The sequence below is a fragment of the Oncorhynchus gorbuscha genome, linkage group LG02 (assembly GCF_021184085.1).
Source record: "Oncorhynchus gorbuscha isolate QuinsamMale2020 ecotype Even-year linkage group LG02, OgorEven_v1.0, whole genome shotgun sequence".
In the NCBI taxonomy this organism is placed as follows: Eukaryota; Metazoa; Chordata; class Actinopteri; order Salmoniformes; family Salmonidae; genus Oncorhynchus; species Oncorhynchus gorbuscha.
Genome location: NC_060174.1, coordinates 90,602,111 through 90,622,315, shown reverse-complemented (window position 1 = coordinate 90,622,315; position 20,205 = coordinate 90,602,111). Strand labels below are relative to the sequence as shown.

Sequence of the window (20,205 nt, the reverse complement as noted above, 5' to 3'; positions counted from 1 at the left end):
AATTAGATGTATTCTGTACAATGAATTATCAACATTTGATCAAATCTGGCAGCCTTTCCTCTCTTACTTGGACCAGTCGGTGCTGTGAATTTGTATATTGTAACACACTCCAATTGTAATATTTTAATCAACTTTTGGGCAGCATGTGCTTGCCCCGCCACCTGAGCAGGCGCGAGAGGGATAGGGGGAATAGGGGGGGATACCCCCTTACTTTCTACATGTCCTTGTTCTGTATGTCTTGTTTTGTAATATTTGTTTTGTTCCTGGAACTTTGGGTCTTGTTGTTTCTGTCTGCTCTTTTATGTTTAGATAAGATTTGCATACTTGTCTTTTATACCTATACACCATTCTTGTGTGTGTTCCCAAAAAATATTTGAACGAAAGACTTTTGGAAAGAATCTCAGGTGAAGATGGTAGAGATGATGCCAAGAGTGTGCAAAGCTGTCATCAAGGCAAAGGGTGGCTACTTTGAAGAATCTTAAATATAAGTATATTGATTTGTTTAACATTTCTTTGGTTATGACATGATTCCATATGTGTTATTTCAAAAAGAAAAACCCTTGAATGAGTAGGCGTGACCAAACAATTGACTGGTACTGTATACAGTTGAAGTCGGAAGTTTACATATACTAGGATTGGAGTCATTAAATCTCCACAAATTTCTTGTTAACAAACTATAGTTTTGGCAAGTCGGTTAGGACATCTATTTTGTGCATGACACAATAAATTTTTCCAACAATTGTTTACAGAGATTATTTCACTTATAATTCATTGTATCACAATTCCAGTGGGTCAGAAGTTCACATAGACTAAGTTGACTGTGCTTTAAACATCTTGGAAAACTCCAGAAAATGGTCATGGCTTTAGAAGCTTCTGATAGGCTAATTGACATAATTTGAGTCATTTGGAGGTGTATTTGTGGATGTATTTCAAGGCCTACCTTCAAACTCAGTGCCTCTTTGCTTAACATCATTGGAAAATCAAAAGAAATCAGCCAAGACCTCAGACAAAAAATTGTAGACCTCCACAAGTCTGGTTCATCCTTGGGAGCAATTTCCAAACGCCTGAAGGTACCACGTTCATCTGTACAAACAATAGTAAGCAAGTATAAACACCATGGGACCACGCAGCCGTCATACCGCTCAGGAAGGAGATGCGTTCTGTCTCCTAGAGATGAACGAACTTTGGTGCGAAAAGTGCAAATCAATCCCAGAACAAGAGCAAAGGACCTTGTGAAGATGCTGGAGGAAACGGGTAGAAAAGTATCTATATCCACAGTAAAACGAGTCCTATATCGACATAACCTGAAAGGCTGCTCAGCAAGGAAGAAGCCACTGCTCCAAAACCACCATAAAAAAGCCAGACTACGGTTTGCAACTGCACATGAGGACAAAGATCATACTTTTCGGAGAAATGTCCTCTGGTCTGATGAATCAAAAATAGAACTATTTGGCCATAATGACCATTGGAGGAAAAAGGGGGAGGCTTGCAAGCCGAAGAACACCATCCAAACCGTGAAGCACGGGGGTGGCAGTATCATGTTGTGGGGGTGCTTTGCTGCAGGAGGGACTGGTGCACTTACCATAATAGATGGCATCATGAGGAAGGAAAATTATGTGAATATATTGAAGCAACATCTCAAGACATCAGTCAGGAAGTTAAAGCTTGGTCGCAAATTGGTCTTCCAAATGGACAATGACCCCAAGCATACTTCCAAAGTTGTGGCAAAGTCAAGATATTGGAGGGGCCATCACAAAGCCCTGACCTAAATCCTATTGAAAATTTGTGGGCAGAACTGAAAAAACATGTGTGAGCAAGGAGGCCTACAAACCTGACTCAGTTACACCAGGTATGTTAGGAGGAATGGGCCAAAATTTACCCAACTTATTGTGGGAAGCTTGTGGAAGGTTACCCAACATTTTACCCAACATTTTTAAACAAATCAAAGGCAATGCTACCAAATACACTCAATTAGTATGTAAACATCTAACCCACAGGAAATGTGATGAAAGAAAGAAATTCTGAAATAAATAATTATATCTACTATTATTCTGACATTTCACATTCTTAAAATAAAGTGGTGATCCTAACTGACCTAAGACAAGGAATTTTTACTCTGATTAAATGTCAGGAAATGTGAATAACTGAGTTTAAATGTATTTGGCTCAGGTGTATTTAAAGTTCTGACTTCAACTGTATATCTTTATAATTGTATAATAAAAGACAACACACTGACCCTTTTTTCCATCATCAGGACCACATCAGAGTGATCTAAATTGCCAGTTAGGTCATGGGGTGGAGGCATTCTGATGAGTTGGGTCTGGGGTTGTCTGTACCGAATCTGATTTTAAATAATCTGATTATAATAACATTATGGATTCCAGCAATGATAAGGAGTTGTTTGTCTGTCTGGTCAAAGGTCATGCATCGAAATCGCTAAGCTGTTTACTTCAAAGCAGTGTGCCTATGCCTATATCACTTTATTAGAAACACGTGATCAATGAAGTCCCAAGCTTCATTTTGTCAAACCTTATTGGTTTTGGTTGAAGACAAAAAGGCTATTCTGTGCACTCGCTACAGCATGTGGGACATCTTCTATAATAATTTGTCTGCTCTAATTTATTTTCACCAGCAGGTGGCACTAGTGTACACTGTTGACCAAAGCCAACGTATTGAACCTATTTTCAACACAATTTGCTGGAAAGACTCAGCATCAGGAAGCTTCGTTTCCCCATCACTGGTCAAAGGTGTCAACCAGAGCCTAATACAAAAATGTGAATGACTGGTGTGTGAACTATACACACTACTATCATGCTGAAATTATTATATTATAACAACATATTTTTAATAGTAATATGTGTATCACATTATCTTTCAACAGATTTTTGGATTACAGTTAGACGTCATAAAGATATGTAAATTGGTACACGGTGGCGTCATGGATTGCGTTGGTGTCCCGGATGGAGTTCCGACGCCATCTTTACACCAGTGCTGCTGCTACCGGTAGCTAGAGAGTGGGGACGCTGCAGTTGCTCCACTAAGAACCGCCGACTGAGACAGACATACACAAGTTCGATCCGCTCTCCATCGACAGTCCGACCCCAAACACCATGGCAGATCGAGAGCATTTAGTATACCAGGCCAAACTCGCCGAACAAGCTGAAAGATACGATGGTAAGGGCTGAGATATACCGTCAATGCGGAGTATGCCTCAGTCTCATTCGCTTGTCCCCCCGTACTCTACTAACGGGGGGCTTCGAGGTGGGTTGAAGATGGTTAGTGAGAGATCGTAGTAGACAAAATGGCGGAGAAGAGGGTTTCCGAACTAGTCATTTAACGTTTAGAGAAGTGGTTTTGTTTGACTGAATAATGTTAGTTAGAAATAATGTCTAACACGTGTATGACTGTGTTTTTGGGCATTCAGCGTTAGCATGTGTCATTCAGTATACGCTATAACTAGTTACTTTATTGAAACCCGTTGGTTATTTCTGCTGGTGGTGCCGAAGTTCCGACGTCGTTGTTGGCCCTCAATGGATATACAACTAACGTTAACTAGCTGTTCTATTGTAGCTAATATTGCTAACTATTAAACTATAGCCTGATAGCAACGTTAGATGTGGTACAATGGCTAATAACTGTTTTATAATATGCATAAAGGAGACGTTAGCTACTGTACAACTTTAGCTACCATGATGATGAGTTACAGCAAGCTAATTTGTTAGCTAGCTAAAATAATTGGCTGATTTATGGTGAAATAGTTATTGTGACAGTATAAGAAACTACAGCTTGGTTAATCTAGCTAGTTAGTTGGTCTTGACGCTAGCTAACTTTCTATCGTGTGTGTGCGCACACAGGCTGTCAAACGCAATTGCGACAACAGAGCTTTGTGGGTTGGGTTTCGGGTTTTCTGCAACACATGTAGTTAGCTATCTACAGTAGCTGGTACACGTTGGGTAACTCTTGTTATTAGTTTTCTATTCTAGACGCCAGTTGGCTAACTGTTGCCTTGACATGATTGGCTAAACAGTATATCAACCAGAGCCAATTAACATTAGCTCCCGACCAGAGCCATTTCGCTATTTAGATAGCTAACGTCAGAGCCATGTAGTTAGCTAGCTAACTTAGCTAGCAAGCGAACATTAAACTCAACACGCTAACATTAGCTGTCAGTTTTGTATAATGTTATAGCTAGCTAGATAGGCTAATAAGGTATTAGCCTAACTGTGGAAAGAACGCAGTCCCTGGCAAGCCGAGTGGGTGTGGTTGTTAAAGGGATAGCTAATGGTGGCTCATTACATTTTCCCAAGCCAGTCAGTGCAACACGTTTCAGCTAGCCAGTCAGTACCTTGACAAATGAGCTGTTGTCTCATTTGTCGATTATTTTTTTATTAGTAGTGCAAGTTGGATAACACGTGCTAACATACAAGTATGGTTACAATGTTACAGGCTTTGACATGGCAAGCTTGGGTTAGTTACTTGGCTTCTGGCTTACAAGGGTGTCCACATCAAATAACTGTTGTACTAATCATTCATTGGCCCTTAGTGGGGTTTAAATACTTCTACAATAGAGCAACACTGTTTTAATGCTGTAGTCAAATCTAGGTAGGTAGTTATCATTTTCTGTAATATTTTGTTATCTGTCAAATTTGGTTTAATTTGAGGAACTCTTGTGTTTTGAAGCGCATTTCTATATAGTTTTGCAAGACTCGTGACATATTTTAGGTTGGCTATATAATAGTAATAATGGATAACAAAAATAAAGTCTAGACTCAATTTCCCTAAATGTTATTCAGCTACCAAATGTTTTATGATAATTTATGAGCCCTCAATTTAATTAAACATTCTCTTTTACAGAAAGTGATTAGTTCAATTGATGGCAACATTCACACAAGTCTTACTATTTTTGACTCCAACTTTAGAAGATCATATCTCAGTTTCTGAATGGCAGAGACAAACCAGAGATTATTCCCATGTGCATCGGTCACATCTTTCTCTGGCATTTAACTGCTTCTTTCTCGCCTAAAGCATTGCAGATTTGTGTTTTAGATCGGTATAAACAGTCAAGGTACCACACCTCTAAAGATTTTTTAAGTTGGAGGAAAAAACATGAATGTAAGCACCACAGACAATTTAGGAGCACCACAAATATTTTTTAAATGTGGAAAACTGTTATTGTAGGGAAAGGAGGATGAACTGCACTGATTCCAACAAATATATTGCCTAGGCTCAGAAGCCTCATGCAAGCCAGCTGGAAAACAACAGGACACATTTTCAAGGTATTAGGCTAAAACTGCTTCTCCAATAGAAATCCCAGAGCACACTTCTAGGCAATGTCATGGCGGAGTTTACTTGCTAAGCTCATGTGTAGACCCAATGACGTGTTTCTAATGGTCATCTCGCACCAAACTGCATGTACAGGCCCTCAAATCAGAGGCACTCCTTAAATATAAATTTGGTGACAAATGAAAACATGTCAGTTGTCACTTTCATGAGATTGGAGAAATAACATGTTCAGCTAGTTAATACATTGGCTCAAATCTAGGTTGTGGCTTTAGACTTTGCGAAAATGAAGAACAAAGGAAGAATTTCCCCTTCTCTCATTGACTTCTAAAACCCCGGCTTGGTCTGTTTCACAAGTGTTCCCGGAAGTTTTGCAGTGTTTTATTTGGTATTTAGCTGTTTTCATTGATAGTACGGCTGTAAGTTGTAGTTCTGGTAGTAGTCACTTGAAAGGAAAAACATCCATCACAAAATTAGCCACTGGCAAAGCACTGCCTCTCACTGCAGGCCTTAGTGAATGGTCCTTGCTGTCCGGGATTCTTGGGATGGCCCTGAGTTACATTCAGTTCATATAAGGCAATCAGTCAATTGAAATAAATTCATATGGATTTCACATGACTGAATACAGATACCGTAACGAAAAGAGGTAGGAGCTTTGATCAGAAAAACAGTATCTGTTGTGACCACCATTTGCCTAATGCAGCTCCTTTGCAATGAGTTGATCAGGCTGTTGATTGTAGAATGTTGTCCCACTCCTCTTCAATGGCTGTGCGAATGTTGGTTGTTGGTTTGAACTGGAACATGCTGTTGTGCATGTCGATCCATAGCATCCCAAACATGCTCAATGGGTGACATGTCTGGTGAGTATGCAGGCCATGGATGAACTGGGAAATGGTCAGCTTCCAGGAATTGTATACAGATCCTTGCGACATGGGGCCGTGCATTCTCACGCTGAAACATGAGGTGATTGTAGCGGATGAATAGCACGACAGTGGGCCTTAGGATCTCGTCACGGTATCTGTGCATTCAAATTGGCACTGATAAAATGCAATTGTGTTCATTGTCCGTAGCTTATGCCTCCCCATACAATAACCCCACTGCCACCATGGGCCAGGCACTCTCTTCACAAGGTTGACATCCACAAACTGCTTGCCCACACGACGCCATACACATGGTTGCAGTTGTGAAGCCGGTTGGATGTATTGCCAAATTCTTTAAAATGATGGAGGTGGCTTATGGTAGAGAAATTATTGTTCAGTTCTCTGGCAACAGCTCTGGTGGACATTCCTGCAATCAGCATGCCAATTGCACACTCCCTAAACTTGAGACTTCTGTGAAGTTGTCAGGTGACAAAACTGCACATTTTAGTGGCCTATATTGTCCCCAGCACAAGGTGCACTTGTGTAATGATTATGCTGTTTAATCAGATTCTTGATATGATGCACCTGACCGGCGCATGGATTATCTTGGCAAAGGAGAAATGCTCACTAACAGGGATGTACAACATTTGAGAAGCTTTTTGTGCTTATGGACCATTCTGGGATATTTTATTTCAGCATTTTATATTTTTGTTCAGTGTGAAATGCTAACAGTAAGCGTTAGGGATGCACATATCTGTACATTTTGCTGCCAAGTAACTGACCCTCATTAACTGGTTAATGTTCCATATGTGACGATGATGAAAATCTCAGAAACCAGGGTGGGTTGCTAATATGACTAGGGTTGTGCCTTTTTGCTTCTGGACAACAGAAGTTGATATGAAAACCAACAGAACAGGAGAGAAATACTAGTTAATGGCATCAGGAAGTCTTAAAAAAAATGCCTCTGTTTCTATGGATAGATTTTTGCAAGGTAAGCCATGCCACATTATTTGAAGTAAAGTAAAAGGTTCAGCTTTCAGACAATTACTGCCTCAAGCTCACATTGCAAAATGGTAGGTGATGCGCTGATAGCCTTCGCACTCGATTGGCAAATCGGAGGCGTGCTTTAATTACGAGTTGAGAAATTAAAATAGCTCCTTTATCACCCAATTGCATTTAGAGTTGCTTGTTGTGCAATGACTGGGCTTACAAAATCACTTTCACTCCAGCGAAGAGCTACTTTCGTGCTGTCTTACAGGTGATGGTCAGCTAGGCTCTGTATGCTGTGCGTGTGTGATAAGATACATGCATGACTAACAAAAATACACCTACCAATTTAATTTCACTAAAGTATGCTAATTTACCTATAGACCGATAAGCATGACCGGTCAAATGTGTTTTTGGCGGCTAACCCATTTAATGGTTAACCTGATAACATCACTGGCTAAGGCTCGGGTTTGGTTATGGTTAGGGTTTAGTTTAAGGATGTCCTAGGGATTTGGCTAGCAATAACACTCAATGAACAGCGTCAGGTACTCTCAGCTAGTTAGATGCGGGTGGCGAAATGTGAATTTGGACCACTGAGGTATAATAAGAACGAGACCGCCTCAAATATGGCCAACCCTTGTTTTCAATGTAATCTAATCACATTCACATACGCAGTTCCGGAGTTGTAGCCATCTTCCTTACTGAGATTACTCCGCCTGCACTCAAGCACTCAGTGCGCACTGAAAAGACAGCAGTATGTCGCACACATGCTCCAGGAACTCTGTCAGAGCATGTGGAGAGCTCAACAAGCCAATCGGCACTTCCCTTGGCGAACTGGGGTCATGACCTCAGAGCATGAATATAAAATGTTAATATCTTTGGCTGTGAGTGGCCTGGGCGACAATTTGAGTAAGTTAATGCATGTTTTTTTCTCCCAAAGGTGATGACTAATGTCTTGTTAGGCATTTAAAAATTTGACGTCTCTATGGGGCTGTCGACGGTAATTACCTTTCTCGACCGTGATGTAGTTAAACTGCAGTACCGAAGCAATACTGTAGGTGCAGTCAAGTGTGCTTCCAGACCGGAACTGTGGCCCCTTAATTTGGACCAGTCCTGACAGGTGACAACTCGCATCAAAACGTAGCAATATTGCACAGCTTCCGTCATTGTCCACTTTTATTTAGCTAGAAAGCTTCTATTTACTCGGCATTCACCATAGAATCAGTAACAGTTAGTTCATGCTCCTCTCCGACTAGTGTCGTTGGGTTATACAGTGCATTCAGAAAGTATTCAGACTAGAGGTCGACCGATTTATGATTTTTCAACACAGATACCGATTATTGGAGGACCAAAAATTCCATACCGATTTAAAATCGTCTGATTTATTTAAAAAATTAAGTATTTTTATTTATATGTAATAATGACAATTACAATACTGAATGAAAACATATTTTAACTTAATATAATACATCAATAAAATCAATTTAGCCTCAAGTAATGAAACATGTTCAATTTGGTTTAAATAATGCAAAAACAAAGTGTTGGAGAAGAAAGTTAAGTGCAATATGTGCTAACGTTTCAGTTCCTTGCTCAGAACATGAGAACATTTTGAAAGCAGGTGGTTCCTTTTAACATGAGTCTTCAATGTTTCCAGGTAAGAAGTTTTAGGTTGTAGTTATTATAGGACTATTTCCCTCTATACCATTTGTATTTCATTAAACTTTGACTATTGGATGTTCTTATAGGCACTTTAGTATTGCCAGTGTAACAGTATAGCTTCCGTCCCTCTCCTCGCTCCTCCCTGGGCTCGAACCAGGAACACAACGACAACAGCCACTCTCGAAGCAGCGTTACCCATGCAGAGCAAGGGAAACAACCACTCCTGAACGAGGCAGTTAACCCACCGTTCCTAGGCCGTCATTGAATATAAGAATGTGTTCTTAACTGACTTGCCTAGTTAAATAAATATTAAATAACTGTGTAAAAAATAATATATATATATATATATGCAAATGTATACAAAATTCAAAATTCAGACCCTTTACTCAGTACTTTGTTGAAGCACCTTTGGCAGTGATTACAGCCTCAAGTCTTCTTGGGTATGATGCTACAAGTTTGGCACACCTGTATTTGGGGAGGTCTCTCATTCTTCTCTTCTCAAGCTCTTCTCAAGCTCTTGTCAGGTTGGATGGTGAGCGTCGCTGCACAGCTATTTTCAGGTCTGTCCAGAGATGTTCGATTGGGTTTAACTCCGGGCTCTGGTTGGGCCACTCAAGGACTTTCAGAGACTTTGAAGCCACTCCTGCGTTGTCTGGCTGTGTGCTTAGGGTTGTTTTCCTGTTGAAAGGTGAACCTTCGTCCCAGTCTGAGGTCCTGAGCTTTCTGGGGCAGGCTTTCATCATGGATCTCTCTGTACTTTGCTGTGTTCATCTCTCCCTCGATCCTGACTAGTCTCCCTGTCCCTCCCTCACTTCCCTGACCAAGGCCTTTCTCCCCACGATTGAGGAAAAACATTTATTTAATTGATTTTAGAATAAGGCTGTAACAAAATGTAGATGTCAAGGTGTCTGAATGCTACTCTATACAATGGCATACCATTAGTTGCTGATTTCAGTTTTCTAGATTCTATTAACAAAGATTCACCAGCGGTACACACGGGCCAGGCAGTCTGGTCTCTTTTGCTCTGCTCTGAAACAGGATACTGTTCTCTACCAGCTCTAGCCACTGTTGAGAGAGGCGACACCCCCAACCCCTCCTGTCGTTAGGCCTCCTGAAAGGGGACAATCCCCTGTAGGGGCTCAGAGCCAGACTGACCCCCCCCCCCCCCCCCCCCCAGGCCTGCTGTGGAACAGGCCATTCCTCCGGGAGCCCCCTTTGGCACAGAGGAATGTGCAAGGCGGATAGTATAGCTGGGGTAGGTGGGGTGGGGGTGTACGAGCTGGTGGTATGTGCCTATGCAGCCCCCCCTGACATAAGGACGGGAGGAGACGAGGCACCAGTGCGCCATTCTCTTACGTAACCCCTCTCTCCAGCTCAGACGAGTCATCCAGCCCCAATGTTTGTGCAAATGGCTCAGACGGGCTATCTTCTTAGTGGGTATCTTTGCAGAGACTGCTCATTTACTTTTGAATCCTTCCCCTCCTTTCCGCTGCCTCTTTGACGAAGTGCACTTATACACTGCCCCCAGCCTCAGTGGTCCTGGGCACTCAACAGACCTGAACGAATTCCAATGTGGAGTTGTAATGGTGGTGGTAACTCCTCTGCCCCCAACCCACCTCTGTCATGCCTGTCATCCCCCCCAGAGATGGAGTAGTATTCCTCTTTCCTTGATTAATGGGGTGAACAGTTAACAATGTTAGTTTTTTTTATAGACACATCAAGTGTCAGGGCAGCAGAGTTGCTGTGCACTAGTTAGACGTTTTGAAAATGTTTTGAAAAGCTTCACAAGTTGCATGGACTCACTCTGTTTGCAAACAGAGTATTTAACTTGATTCTGAACCCCACACATACAATTATCTGTAAGGTCCCTAAGTTGAGCAGTGTATTTCAACCACAGGCCAAGGAGGTTTTCCAATGAGCATAGTTAAGTTATTAATTACACTTTGGATGGTGTATCAATACACCCAGTCACTACAACCATACAGGCGTCCTTCCTAACTCCTTGCCGAAGAGGAAGGATACCGCTCAGCGCGAGGCCAACGGTTATTTTAAAAAGGTTACATAGTTTGTCTGTGATAGGAGAACTGATGATCAATCAAGAACATCCTCAAAACTAACATAATTGACAGATTGAAAAGGAAGCCTGTACATAATACAAATATTCTAAAATGTGCAGTTTGTTTGTTTGCAACAAGGCACTAAAGTAATACTGCAAAAAAAATGTGGTTTTGCCCTGAATACAAAGTGTTTAAATTTGGGGCAAATACAACATATTACTGAGAACCACTCGCCATATTTTCAAGAGTAGTGATGGCTGCATCCTGGGTGTGCTTGTAATCGTTAAGGACTGAGTTTTTCAGGATAAAAAAAAAGAAACATAATGGAGCTAAGCACAGGCAAAATCCTAGATGAAAACCTTGTCTGTGTTCCACCAGAATGGGAGATTAATTCATCTTTAAGCAGGACTACAACTTAAAGCACAAGGCCAAATCTATACTGGAGTTGCTTACCAAGAAGACAATGAATGTTTCTGAGTGGTCAAGTTAGTTTTGACTTACTTGAAAATCTATGGCAAGACATGAAAATGGTTGTCTAGCAACGATCAACAACCAATTTGACAGAGCTTGAAGAATGTTGAAAATAAAAATGGGCAAATGTTGCACAATCCAGGTGTGGAAAGCTCTTAGATTTACCCAGACACTCACAGCTGTAATTGCTGCCAAAGGTGCTTCTACAAAGTAATGTTTTTAAAAGATCTGAATACTTATATAAATTAGATTTCTGTATTTTATTTTCAATAAATTGGTAAAAATTTCTAAAAACATGTTTTCACTTTGTCATTATAGAGTACTGTGTGTAGATGGGTGAGAAAAAATACATGTAACCTATTTTTATTTATTTACGCTGTAACGCAGCAATGGGTATGAATACTTTCTGAAAGCACTGTATATCCTGAAATCTTGTTTGTTTAATTTCCCTGTCCTACCTTTTTAAAAATTGTGTCAATCCAGAGTGGTGTCACTGTCTGAGCACGGCTCTAGCCCACTCATCGACGTCACGGGTCAAGTGGTCTTACTCTGTAGAGATACCTTAGTACCGCTGCTCTTCCCGGGCACTGGTAGTCGAGCATCGAATCTTTAGCTATTCTACTCCATGTCATATGCTGAAGAGACTCGCCTTTCTGTGATATTTGAATATGAACGTTCTATAATTGAGCTTGAGGAGAACAGGATTTAATCCCCCTCAGAGCTATCCTCCAATCACAGTTTCATTATTTTCATCATTTTCTCCACAGAACACGTCGGTATCCACGTGGGCATTCCAACCTCCAAATGTATTAGTTTTGATTTTAGGCCTCAAAATGCAACATGTTTAGCTAAATGTTTAAAATTTGAATTCATAACAAAGTCAAACAATTTCCTGAGGCTCCACATGTTTTCATGGAAAATATTAATGTTATTTCCAACAACCAATGAGCAACTCTGCTGTAAATCCATCGCATATTGAACGTAGAGATTGGCAATGACAAATAAAATAATAATATTCATCACATGCGCCGAATACCACTGGTGTCGACCTTAGTGAAATGCTTACTTATGAGCACTGAACCAACAATGCATTTAGAAAAATAAGAATTAAAATAACAAGTAATTAAAGAGCAGCAGTAAAATTACAATAGCGAGACTATATTTACAGAGGGGTACCGGTTAGTCGAGGTAATATGTACATGTAGGTAGAGCTATTAAAGTGACTATGCATAGATAACAACAGTGTAGCAGCGGTGTATTCTCAGTCAGGGATGTAATTTGACTTTATTAATCAGGAATTCCTGCTTTCTGAACATTTCCTCCATTCATACATAATATAAATTGATCTATCCCGTAGCCAAAATCTACATTTCCAGATTTTCTATGTTCTTGTGTGATTGCTGCCAGCAAAAAACGGACACAATCCAGAACAGAACAAATTGTTCGTAACTTATTGAAGGCAGGGTGTTTGATGGTTTAGGTTCAGTCTTTTCTCTCTCTGTCAGAAATGGTGGAGTCCATGAAGAACGTGGCGGGCATGGACGTGGAGCTGACGGTGGAGGAGCGGAACCTGCTGTCGGTGGCTTACAAGAACGTGATCGGAGCCAGAAGAGCGTCCTGGAGGATAATCAGCAGCCTTGAACAGAAGGAGGAGAGCAAAGGGGGCGAAGACAAACTGAAGATGATCCGGGAATACAGGCAAACGGTGAGCCACGTGGATGGTGGTAGTAGAGGAGAACCCTGATAAAGCCGGCTAGATGTTGAGATGTTGGTTAGCTAAGGATGGTGTGTGGCTCCTTTCAAAGTAGAGGTTTATATCTTGGGGCCTTTAAAAAAAAGTGTTTAATTTTTAGAGGTCGTTTTTTTACATTAATGTTGAGTGGTGTTTTTGTCCTCGAGTTTGTTGCCAACAGGTGCTGTGTGTTTTGTCTGCTCTGCAGGTGGAGACTGAGCTGAAATCAATCTGTAATGACATTCTGGATGTACTGGACAAGCACCTCATTCCAGCAGCAAACACTGGAGAATCGAAGGTTTTCTACTACAAAATGTACGTCTGCGGATGGGACAGCTTTTGAAAAACGATTTAGCGCACATCAGCTAATATCTATGCCCTGACTGTTCTAGTAACATGAGAAAAGTCTCTGCGCTGTGTGAACATCTGCTTCTCAATGGTTCACCCTTTTCCCTGAACTGTGCACTTGTGCGTTACCCCACATGAATTTAAAAGCACACAATTGGTGTAAGCAAGGGATCTTACACCAATCCTTTTAAATCCAAATAGGGGAGTGCATACTTCAGAGTAAATGTGGAATATTGGGACGCAGGGCTAGTCTCTCTAGCAAGTCTAGTCCTGGTCAAGGAGTAGTCTTGTGTCCACACCAGTTTCAAGGGCTGCATGACAGTAAGACCCTTTTGTACATGGGGTTCATTCATAGAATTATGCAGTATTTTCTCAACCCACAAGCCATGCTTGTCTGTTAAGAATATTCATATATTAACATATGCAGACCATGGATTGATTGAATGTTTTGTGAGGTTGAAATAAGTCTCGTTCTCCCTTTTCCCTCAGGAAGGGAGACTATCACAGGTACCTGGCAGAGTTTGCCACGGGCAACGACCGAAAGGAGGCGGCAGAGAACAGCTTGGTTGCGTACAAAGCTGCAAGCGACATCGCCATGATCGAACTCCCACCGACACACCCTATCCGTCTGGGACTGGCGCTCAACTTCTCCGTATTTTATTATGAAATCCTCAATTCCCCCGACCGCGCATGCAGGTGGGCCCCCCTCATCTTCTCTCCCCACTCTTCTCTCGTCTTTTCACTCTCCCATCTCCCTCATCTACGCGCCATTGCAAGATGTTTGAAATAGAAAGCGATTGTGAGTGTGTAATAATGCACAAGCATTAGAGTATTTTAGAAAAACATTTTTTTTAAAGAATTCTGGCTATGCCTTACGGAGTGTTTTTCTGCAGTACCAGGTGCTAGTCTTTTATTAACATTTTCAAAGAAACAGATTGAGTTTTGATTTGATTAGGTTTTTTAGACCTTATCTAGTGCTGCATCATGTCTACTAGGCTTGGGCGGTATCCACATTTTATATCGTCATAACGTCCTTCTCTCATCCTGGGATTTATTGTATTACTGGCATTACTGGAGAGAAGGACGTTATGACGATATAAAAATGTGCCAGGTACCTGTGGGTGTTAAAATACAACAAAATGCCATTGGGCTTCTATTACCAGAATGCAAACAAAATTAGCACAAACAAACAGCAAAACTGAACATCAATTAATTGCAAAGACTAGCAAATCCAGATCAAAGTTATACAAGCATAGCAAGTAGCTACCAAATGTCATTTTTGGTGAGTGTGGACATTTACAAGCGAACTTGAACAGGAGATTGTGCAAATGAAAAACATTGATGCATCCTTTGAAGGAAGGGCAGCATGTGTACACGGAGCAGATGGGAGAACAATTTAAATGCTAGTTGGAAGCACCGGGGGAAAAATGTCAGCTGTACAGAACTTAGTAGTGAATTGTATGACCTCGTGCGCCGCACACAGACTCGCAGATGCATATATAACGTTATGGACTCACCAGCTTCCTTTCTCCCGTTGTGCTATTTCCAAACAAACACCTGGTTGGCTCTTTCTGTTCTGGGGAGCTACTGGTAAGCTTTATAAAGTGAACGGTGACATAAAACCGCAGTCTGCTTTATGTCCTAACGTATTGTTAAAATTGCCTTAAAACTTAAAACTTGAAAGTATCTACAAATATAACAATTTATTGGAAAAGTTCAAAGAAATAGTTTCAACAGTTTTGAAAAACCATCCCATGGCTTTTTCCAAATATCCTGATAGATGGTTTATACGATATGCTGCCCATGCCTATATTTCAGACTGGGCATGCAATTGTCTCTCCTATACAGTACATGGAAGTCACCTGATGTTCTGGCTAGTAATACAATATAATATATATGTTTTTAATTTATCAAGACATGTTATTGTATGCTCCATACATGTTGACTAATGTTCAGCAAATTGTTGATGTGACTCGGACACACTGTAAAATCCAACCTTTGACACTCCCTCTCTGCCCACGCTGTTGCCCTCAGGTTGGCGAAGGCGGCATTTGACGATGCCATTGCAGAACTGGACACGCTGAGCGAGGAGAGCTACAAGGACTCCACACTCATCATGCAGTTGCTACGCGACAACCTGACACTATGGACTTCAGATATGCAGGGAGATGGTGAGCGTTCCATGCTTCTTCACCTATTATATGTAGAACAATACAGTTCAAGGACTAAAACCCACTCCAGCGTCTGTGGTCATGTGGAGGATGGATGTTTTCCACCTATTGACAGCACACACTGCTGGTCTAGTGCTGTGTGCTCTTAGGGTTGGAGAGTTGACCACACCCATCCTTTATCTTCTCTCCTCAGCACAGTGGTTTTTCTCTAACCTCAGCAGCGCTCACTCTCTTTCTCCAGCTCTTTTGTCTATTTCTCTATCTTTCCATTTCACCCCTCTCTCTTTTACTGTCTGTATCCCTCTGTCTGAGATGTACTCATGTTCAAGGCCCTCTCTCATGTCTCCATCTTCCACTGTGTAGATTCTTAAGGACAACCCCCCCCCCCCCCACTCCATTCCTTCTCCTGTCTTGGGCATCCCTCTTGCTTTGTCAATCAGACTTGCTGCCCTTCACTAACACTTTTTCTCTGCATCTTCCAGCGCCGGGTTAATTAATTCACACTAGTAAAATGTTGTGGAACGCGAAACATTTGAGTGCTGTGTGGTTAGTGTCACTGTCCTACTCACGCAACGCAATTTTTACCAACACTGTCTGTCTGGGTTTGGGCTAGAGTTTAGGTATTCCACTTATTATTATGGCTGAACATGACATACTCAGTAATCACACCGAATCCTTGGGACCCTGTTTGTCACTCGTAAATCTGCAAACAGGCAGTTGATACACATCAACACTGTGATGTTGTCCACACCAACTGCATGTAGCATCTCGTAGGCACCAATTAGGCACCTTATTATAGTTTCTATTTTTGATCTTCGTAGATTCTGAACCTTTGTTAGACTTGCTGCTTTAATTCTTACCAAGTAGATGGCTGTGCCATCTCTATGGAAACATTCCTAAGCAACCAGCCTAGGTGGCCCGAAAGGCATTTGCTAGCTATCAAATCTTTACTGAGGCGTTTGACATTTTGCCGTGTGAAGAATAGATATTTGTGTTGATACTGGTTTGTACACTAGCACTAGTGCCTTTAGAATGCATTCATACCCTGTGACTTATTCCACATTTTGTTACAGCCTGAATTCAAAGTGGATTAAATATATATTTAAGTAAAAACTGTAACTAGGCCACTCAGGAACATCTAAAGCAACTCCAGTGTAGATTTGGCCTTGTGTTTTAGGTTATTGTCTTGCTGAAAGGTGCATTTGTCTCCTAGTATCTGTTGGAAGGCAGACTGAACCAGGTTTTCCTCTATGAATTCAAATGTGCTTATGGCTGTATTCCATTTATTTTTGTCCTGAACTCACTAGTCCTTACCGATGACAAGCAAGTGGTACTCAGTGACGCGTTCAGTTTGATTTGCCCCAAACGTAATGCTTTGTATTCAGGACAAAAAAGGTAAATTCTTTGCCACATCATTTGCAGTATTACTTTAGTGCCCTATTGCAAACAGGATGCATGTTTTGGATTTTTAAAATTCTGTACAGGGTTCCTTCTTTTTAGTCATTTGTTAGTATTGTGGAGTAACTACAATGTTGATCCATCTTCCGTTATCTCCCATCACAGCCATTAAACTCTAACTGTTTTAAAATCACAATTGGCCTTGTGAAATCCCTAAGCGGTTTCCTTCCTCTCTGGCAACTGAGTTAGGAAGGATTCCTGTATCTTTGTTGTGACTGGGGGTATTAAAAAACCATCCAAAGCCTAATTAATAACTTCACCATGCTCAAAGGGCTATTCAGTGTCTGCTTTGTATTTTTTTTACACATCTACCAATCGGTGTCCTTTGAGAGGCATTGGAAACCTCCCTGTTCTTGGTGGATGAATCTGTGCTTGAAATTCACTAGTCGGTTGAGGGACCTATAACAGATAATTGTGTATGTGGGATACAGAGATGGGGTCAATCAAAAATCATGTTAAACACTATTATTGAACACGAATGAGTCAATTTAAATTATGTGATTTGTTAAGCCCATTTACTCCTGAACTTATTTAGGCTTGCTATTACAAAGGGGTTGAAAACTTATTGACTCAAGACATTTCCACTTTGAGGTTGTAATTTCTACAAACAAATTCCACTGACATGGGTTATTCTGTGTAGTTCAGTGACACAATCTTAATATATTACATTTAAAATTCAGGCTGTAACACAACAAAATAAGTCATGGGGCATGAACACTTTCTGATGCCACTATGCACATTCTCCTGCCAACCACCAATGTGTTTTTAAGGTACCTTTTTGTGCAACATGACTTGTGGGTGGGTTTTCCAACGCCTTTGTAGTGTATGTTATCTCTGCCATTGACCCCGAAGGCATTCATATCACACATTTTGCTGGCATAGACTGACAACCAAACGGCAATTTTATAATTGTAACGCTCATGGCATTGCTTTTTGAAACAACAGCGAACTTCCTTCACATTGCACACAGAGCCAAAATGTTATGTTTGGGTTAGTAAAACAAAGCACTATCCCTTTAAGGTTATGATTGGGGGAGGGAAAGCAGATCATAGATCTATACCTAGGGGACCTTAATCTTGGAGTCTTTGACTCTGGTGTTCTTGGAGTGTTGGGCCAGTAACTGAAAGGGTGCTGGATCGAATCCCTGAGCTGACAAGGTAAAAATCTGTCGTCCTGAGCAAGGCAGTTCCCCGGGTGCCGAAGACGTGGATGCGGATTATGGCAGCCCCCCCCGCACCTCTCGGATTCAGAGGGGTTGGATTAAATGTGGAAGAATCATTCAGTTGTATAACTGACTTGGTATCGATCCCCTTTTCCCTTCCTCAGCCCATCTCACTTACCCATCACCACCTATCTTTACTAATCACTCCTCCCCTGAAAACCATATCACTGTAAACCTCACCTTCCTGTTGCCATGGTAACAGTGGGTGGGCACTGGGCTTTTGTCCATTTATGTTTGTGGTGAAAATGACACTGGCTTTGAATGATGAAGATTAAAAATATACAATTAAATGTAATACATGTGCCTCTCTCTCTTTAGGTGAAGAACAGAATAAAGAAGTGCTGCAAGATGTGGAGGATGAGACCCAGTGAGACTTCACTGCCAATACGAGACACCCCTCCCCTCCGCCTGCTAGCCCCAGTTCCAACTATGGTGTCAGTGAGAGCTCCCAAACTCGGCTTTTATGCCGATGCCAACTCGCTCTTTTACCCCTTTTCTTGTTCACTATCACTCTTTATCTGTCTGTCAGTTCTTCTGGTTTTCCTTTTATAAAAAAACTAAGATAAAAATCGCCCATTTCATTGGAAATAATAACTTCTGCATTTAAACACAAGAGAAAATATAAAAGCTGAAGCTTCGAGCTGTTCCTGGGTGTTACTATATATATATATATTAGTAAAACCCCTGTTGCAAGCCTGGCCATGTAAGGGTCAAGTCATTTGTCACTTTTGTTTTAATTTTTGCTGTGTCATCAGTTGCCAAGTGTGCTTGCCTGCAGTCGTCAACGTTCACACGCTCGCTGACTTTATTTTTGAAACACAAACGTTTGCTGTAACTCTTTTTCTAGAACTGATTGATGTCTTCGTGCTACTTTACTCTAGTCGTCTAAGCCTTTGGTCGCAAATTAGGGATGGTGGCGGCTTTTGACTGTTTTTAAAAGGGACATAAAGCTTTTTAGAAGGAACGAAGTGCCCTTTGTGTTTCTCCTCTCATTGCCAGACTCTTATCAATGACGATAGCAGAACTTCCCCCGAGCATCTCTTTCTTTGCGATCACCACTCAGGTCCGAGGCATGGACCACACATTGTTGTGCAGTCTAGCGCTGCTCTTGTACTGGTTGCTGACATATAGAGACGATGGCTTGTAGCAGTGTAAAAAAACAAACAAGGAGCGTGAAGTTTCTCCATCTCTCTTATGTGAGGTAAAGCAGGTTTGCATTGGCACTGTAAAAAAAACTTTGTTTAAAAAAAGAAACCTGCTTATGTTATCATGTATTGCCCCTCTGTTCCAGAATGTTCTCTTTCTCCCTCTGTCCTGCCCCCTTATTTTCTCTCTTCTGTTCAGTATGTGTAGCTTGAATCTGATTTGTACTACTGGATATTCTGACTGGACCCACACGCCCCGTCTGTCTTCTTACTGAAACACAGCATGGAAATTAACATTTAAACTTCAAATAAAAAAAAAGAAACTTACATTAAAATGCACCTGTGGTGTCATTTTTCGATTCAAATTCGCTGTACTATCTTTAGCCAGAGACCGATAAGTTTTACCTTTGACAGTTTACCTTCTGTTGTTTCTGTCATCTAAGGGTAAGGTGCTCATTCAGTGAACTGATCAGGAAATAAGAGTCTTACGCTCTGACAGTAACCGAGCATAAACTGTTTTCATTATGTGGATCATTTTCCATTGGAGTGCGTAGGTTGGATCAAGAAAAGGGGGAAAAGCAACAGAATACACACTTTTGGGAAGCCGTCTAATACAGTATCTTGTTTTCAGCCCCACGGATTACTTGTACTTAGGGTCATAGCTCTATTCACTATGCAATAAGGTGAAATGTTCACAATGTTGCAACTAGAAATGTAATTACTAGAGCGGACATGATTTCCTATTAGCTATGACATAAAATCATAGATAAATGCTCTACAAAATGCATTCTGTCTATCCTTTAATTTCGCACCCT

At 41.2% G+C, this 20,205-nt stretch overlaps 1 protein-coding gene across 1 annotated transcript; it reads left to right on the top strand.

The window, feature by feature from the left end:
- The first annotated feature begins 2,952 nt into the window (after nucleotides 1-2,952).
- LOC124012747 (14-3-3 protein epsilon-like) lies at nucleotides 2,953-19,725 on the top strand. The gene is made up of 6 exons (XM_046326683.1): nucleotides 2,953-3,174; nucleotides 12,820-13,019; nucleotides 13,255-13,361; nucleotides 13,884-14,090; nucleotides 15,429-15,565; nucleotides 18,564-19,725. Exons 1-6 carry the CDS (start codon nucleotides 3,111-3,113, stop codon nucleotides 18,614-18,616), a joined length of 768 nt encoding a protein of 255 aa, XP_046182639.1. The 5' UTR covers nucleotides 2,953-3,110; the 3' UTR covers nucleotides 18,617-19,725.
- Nucleotides 19,726-20,205: the final 480 nt, after the last annotated feature.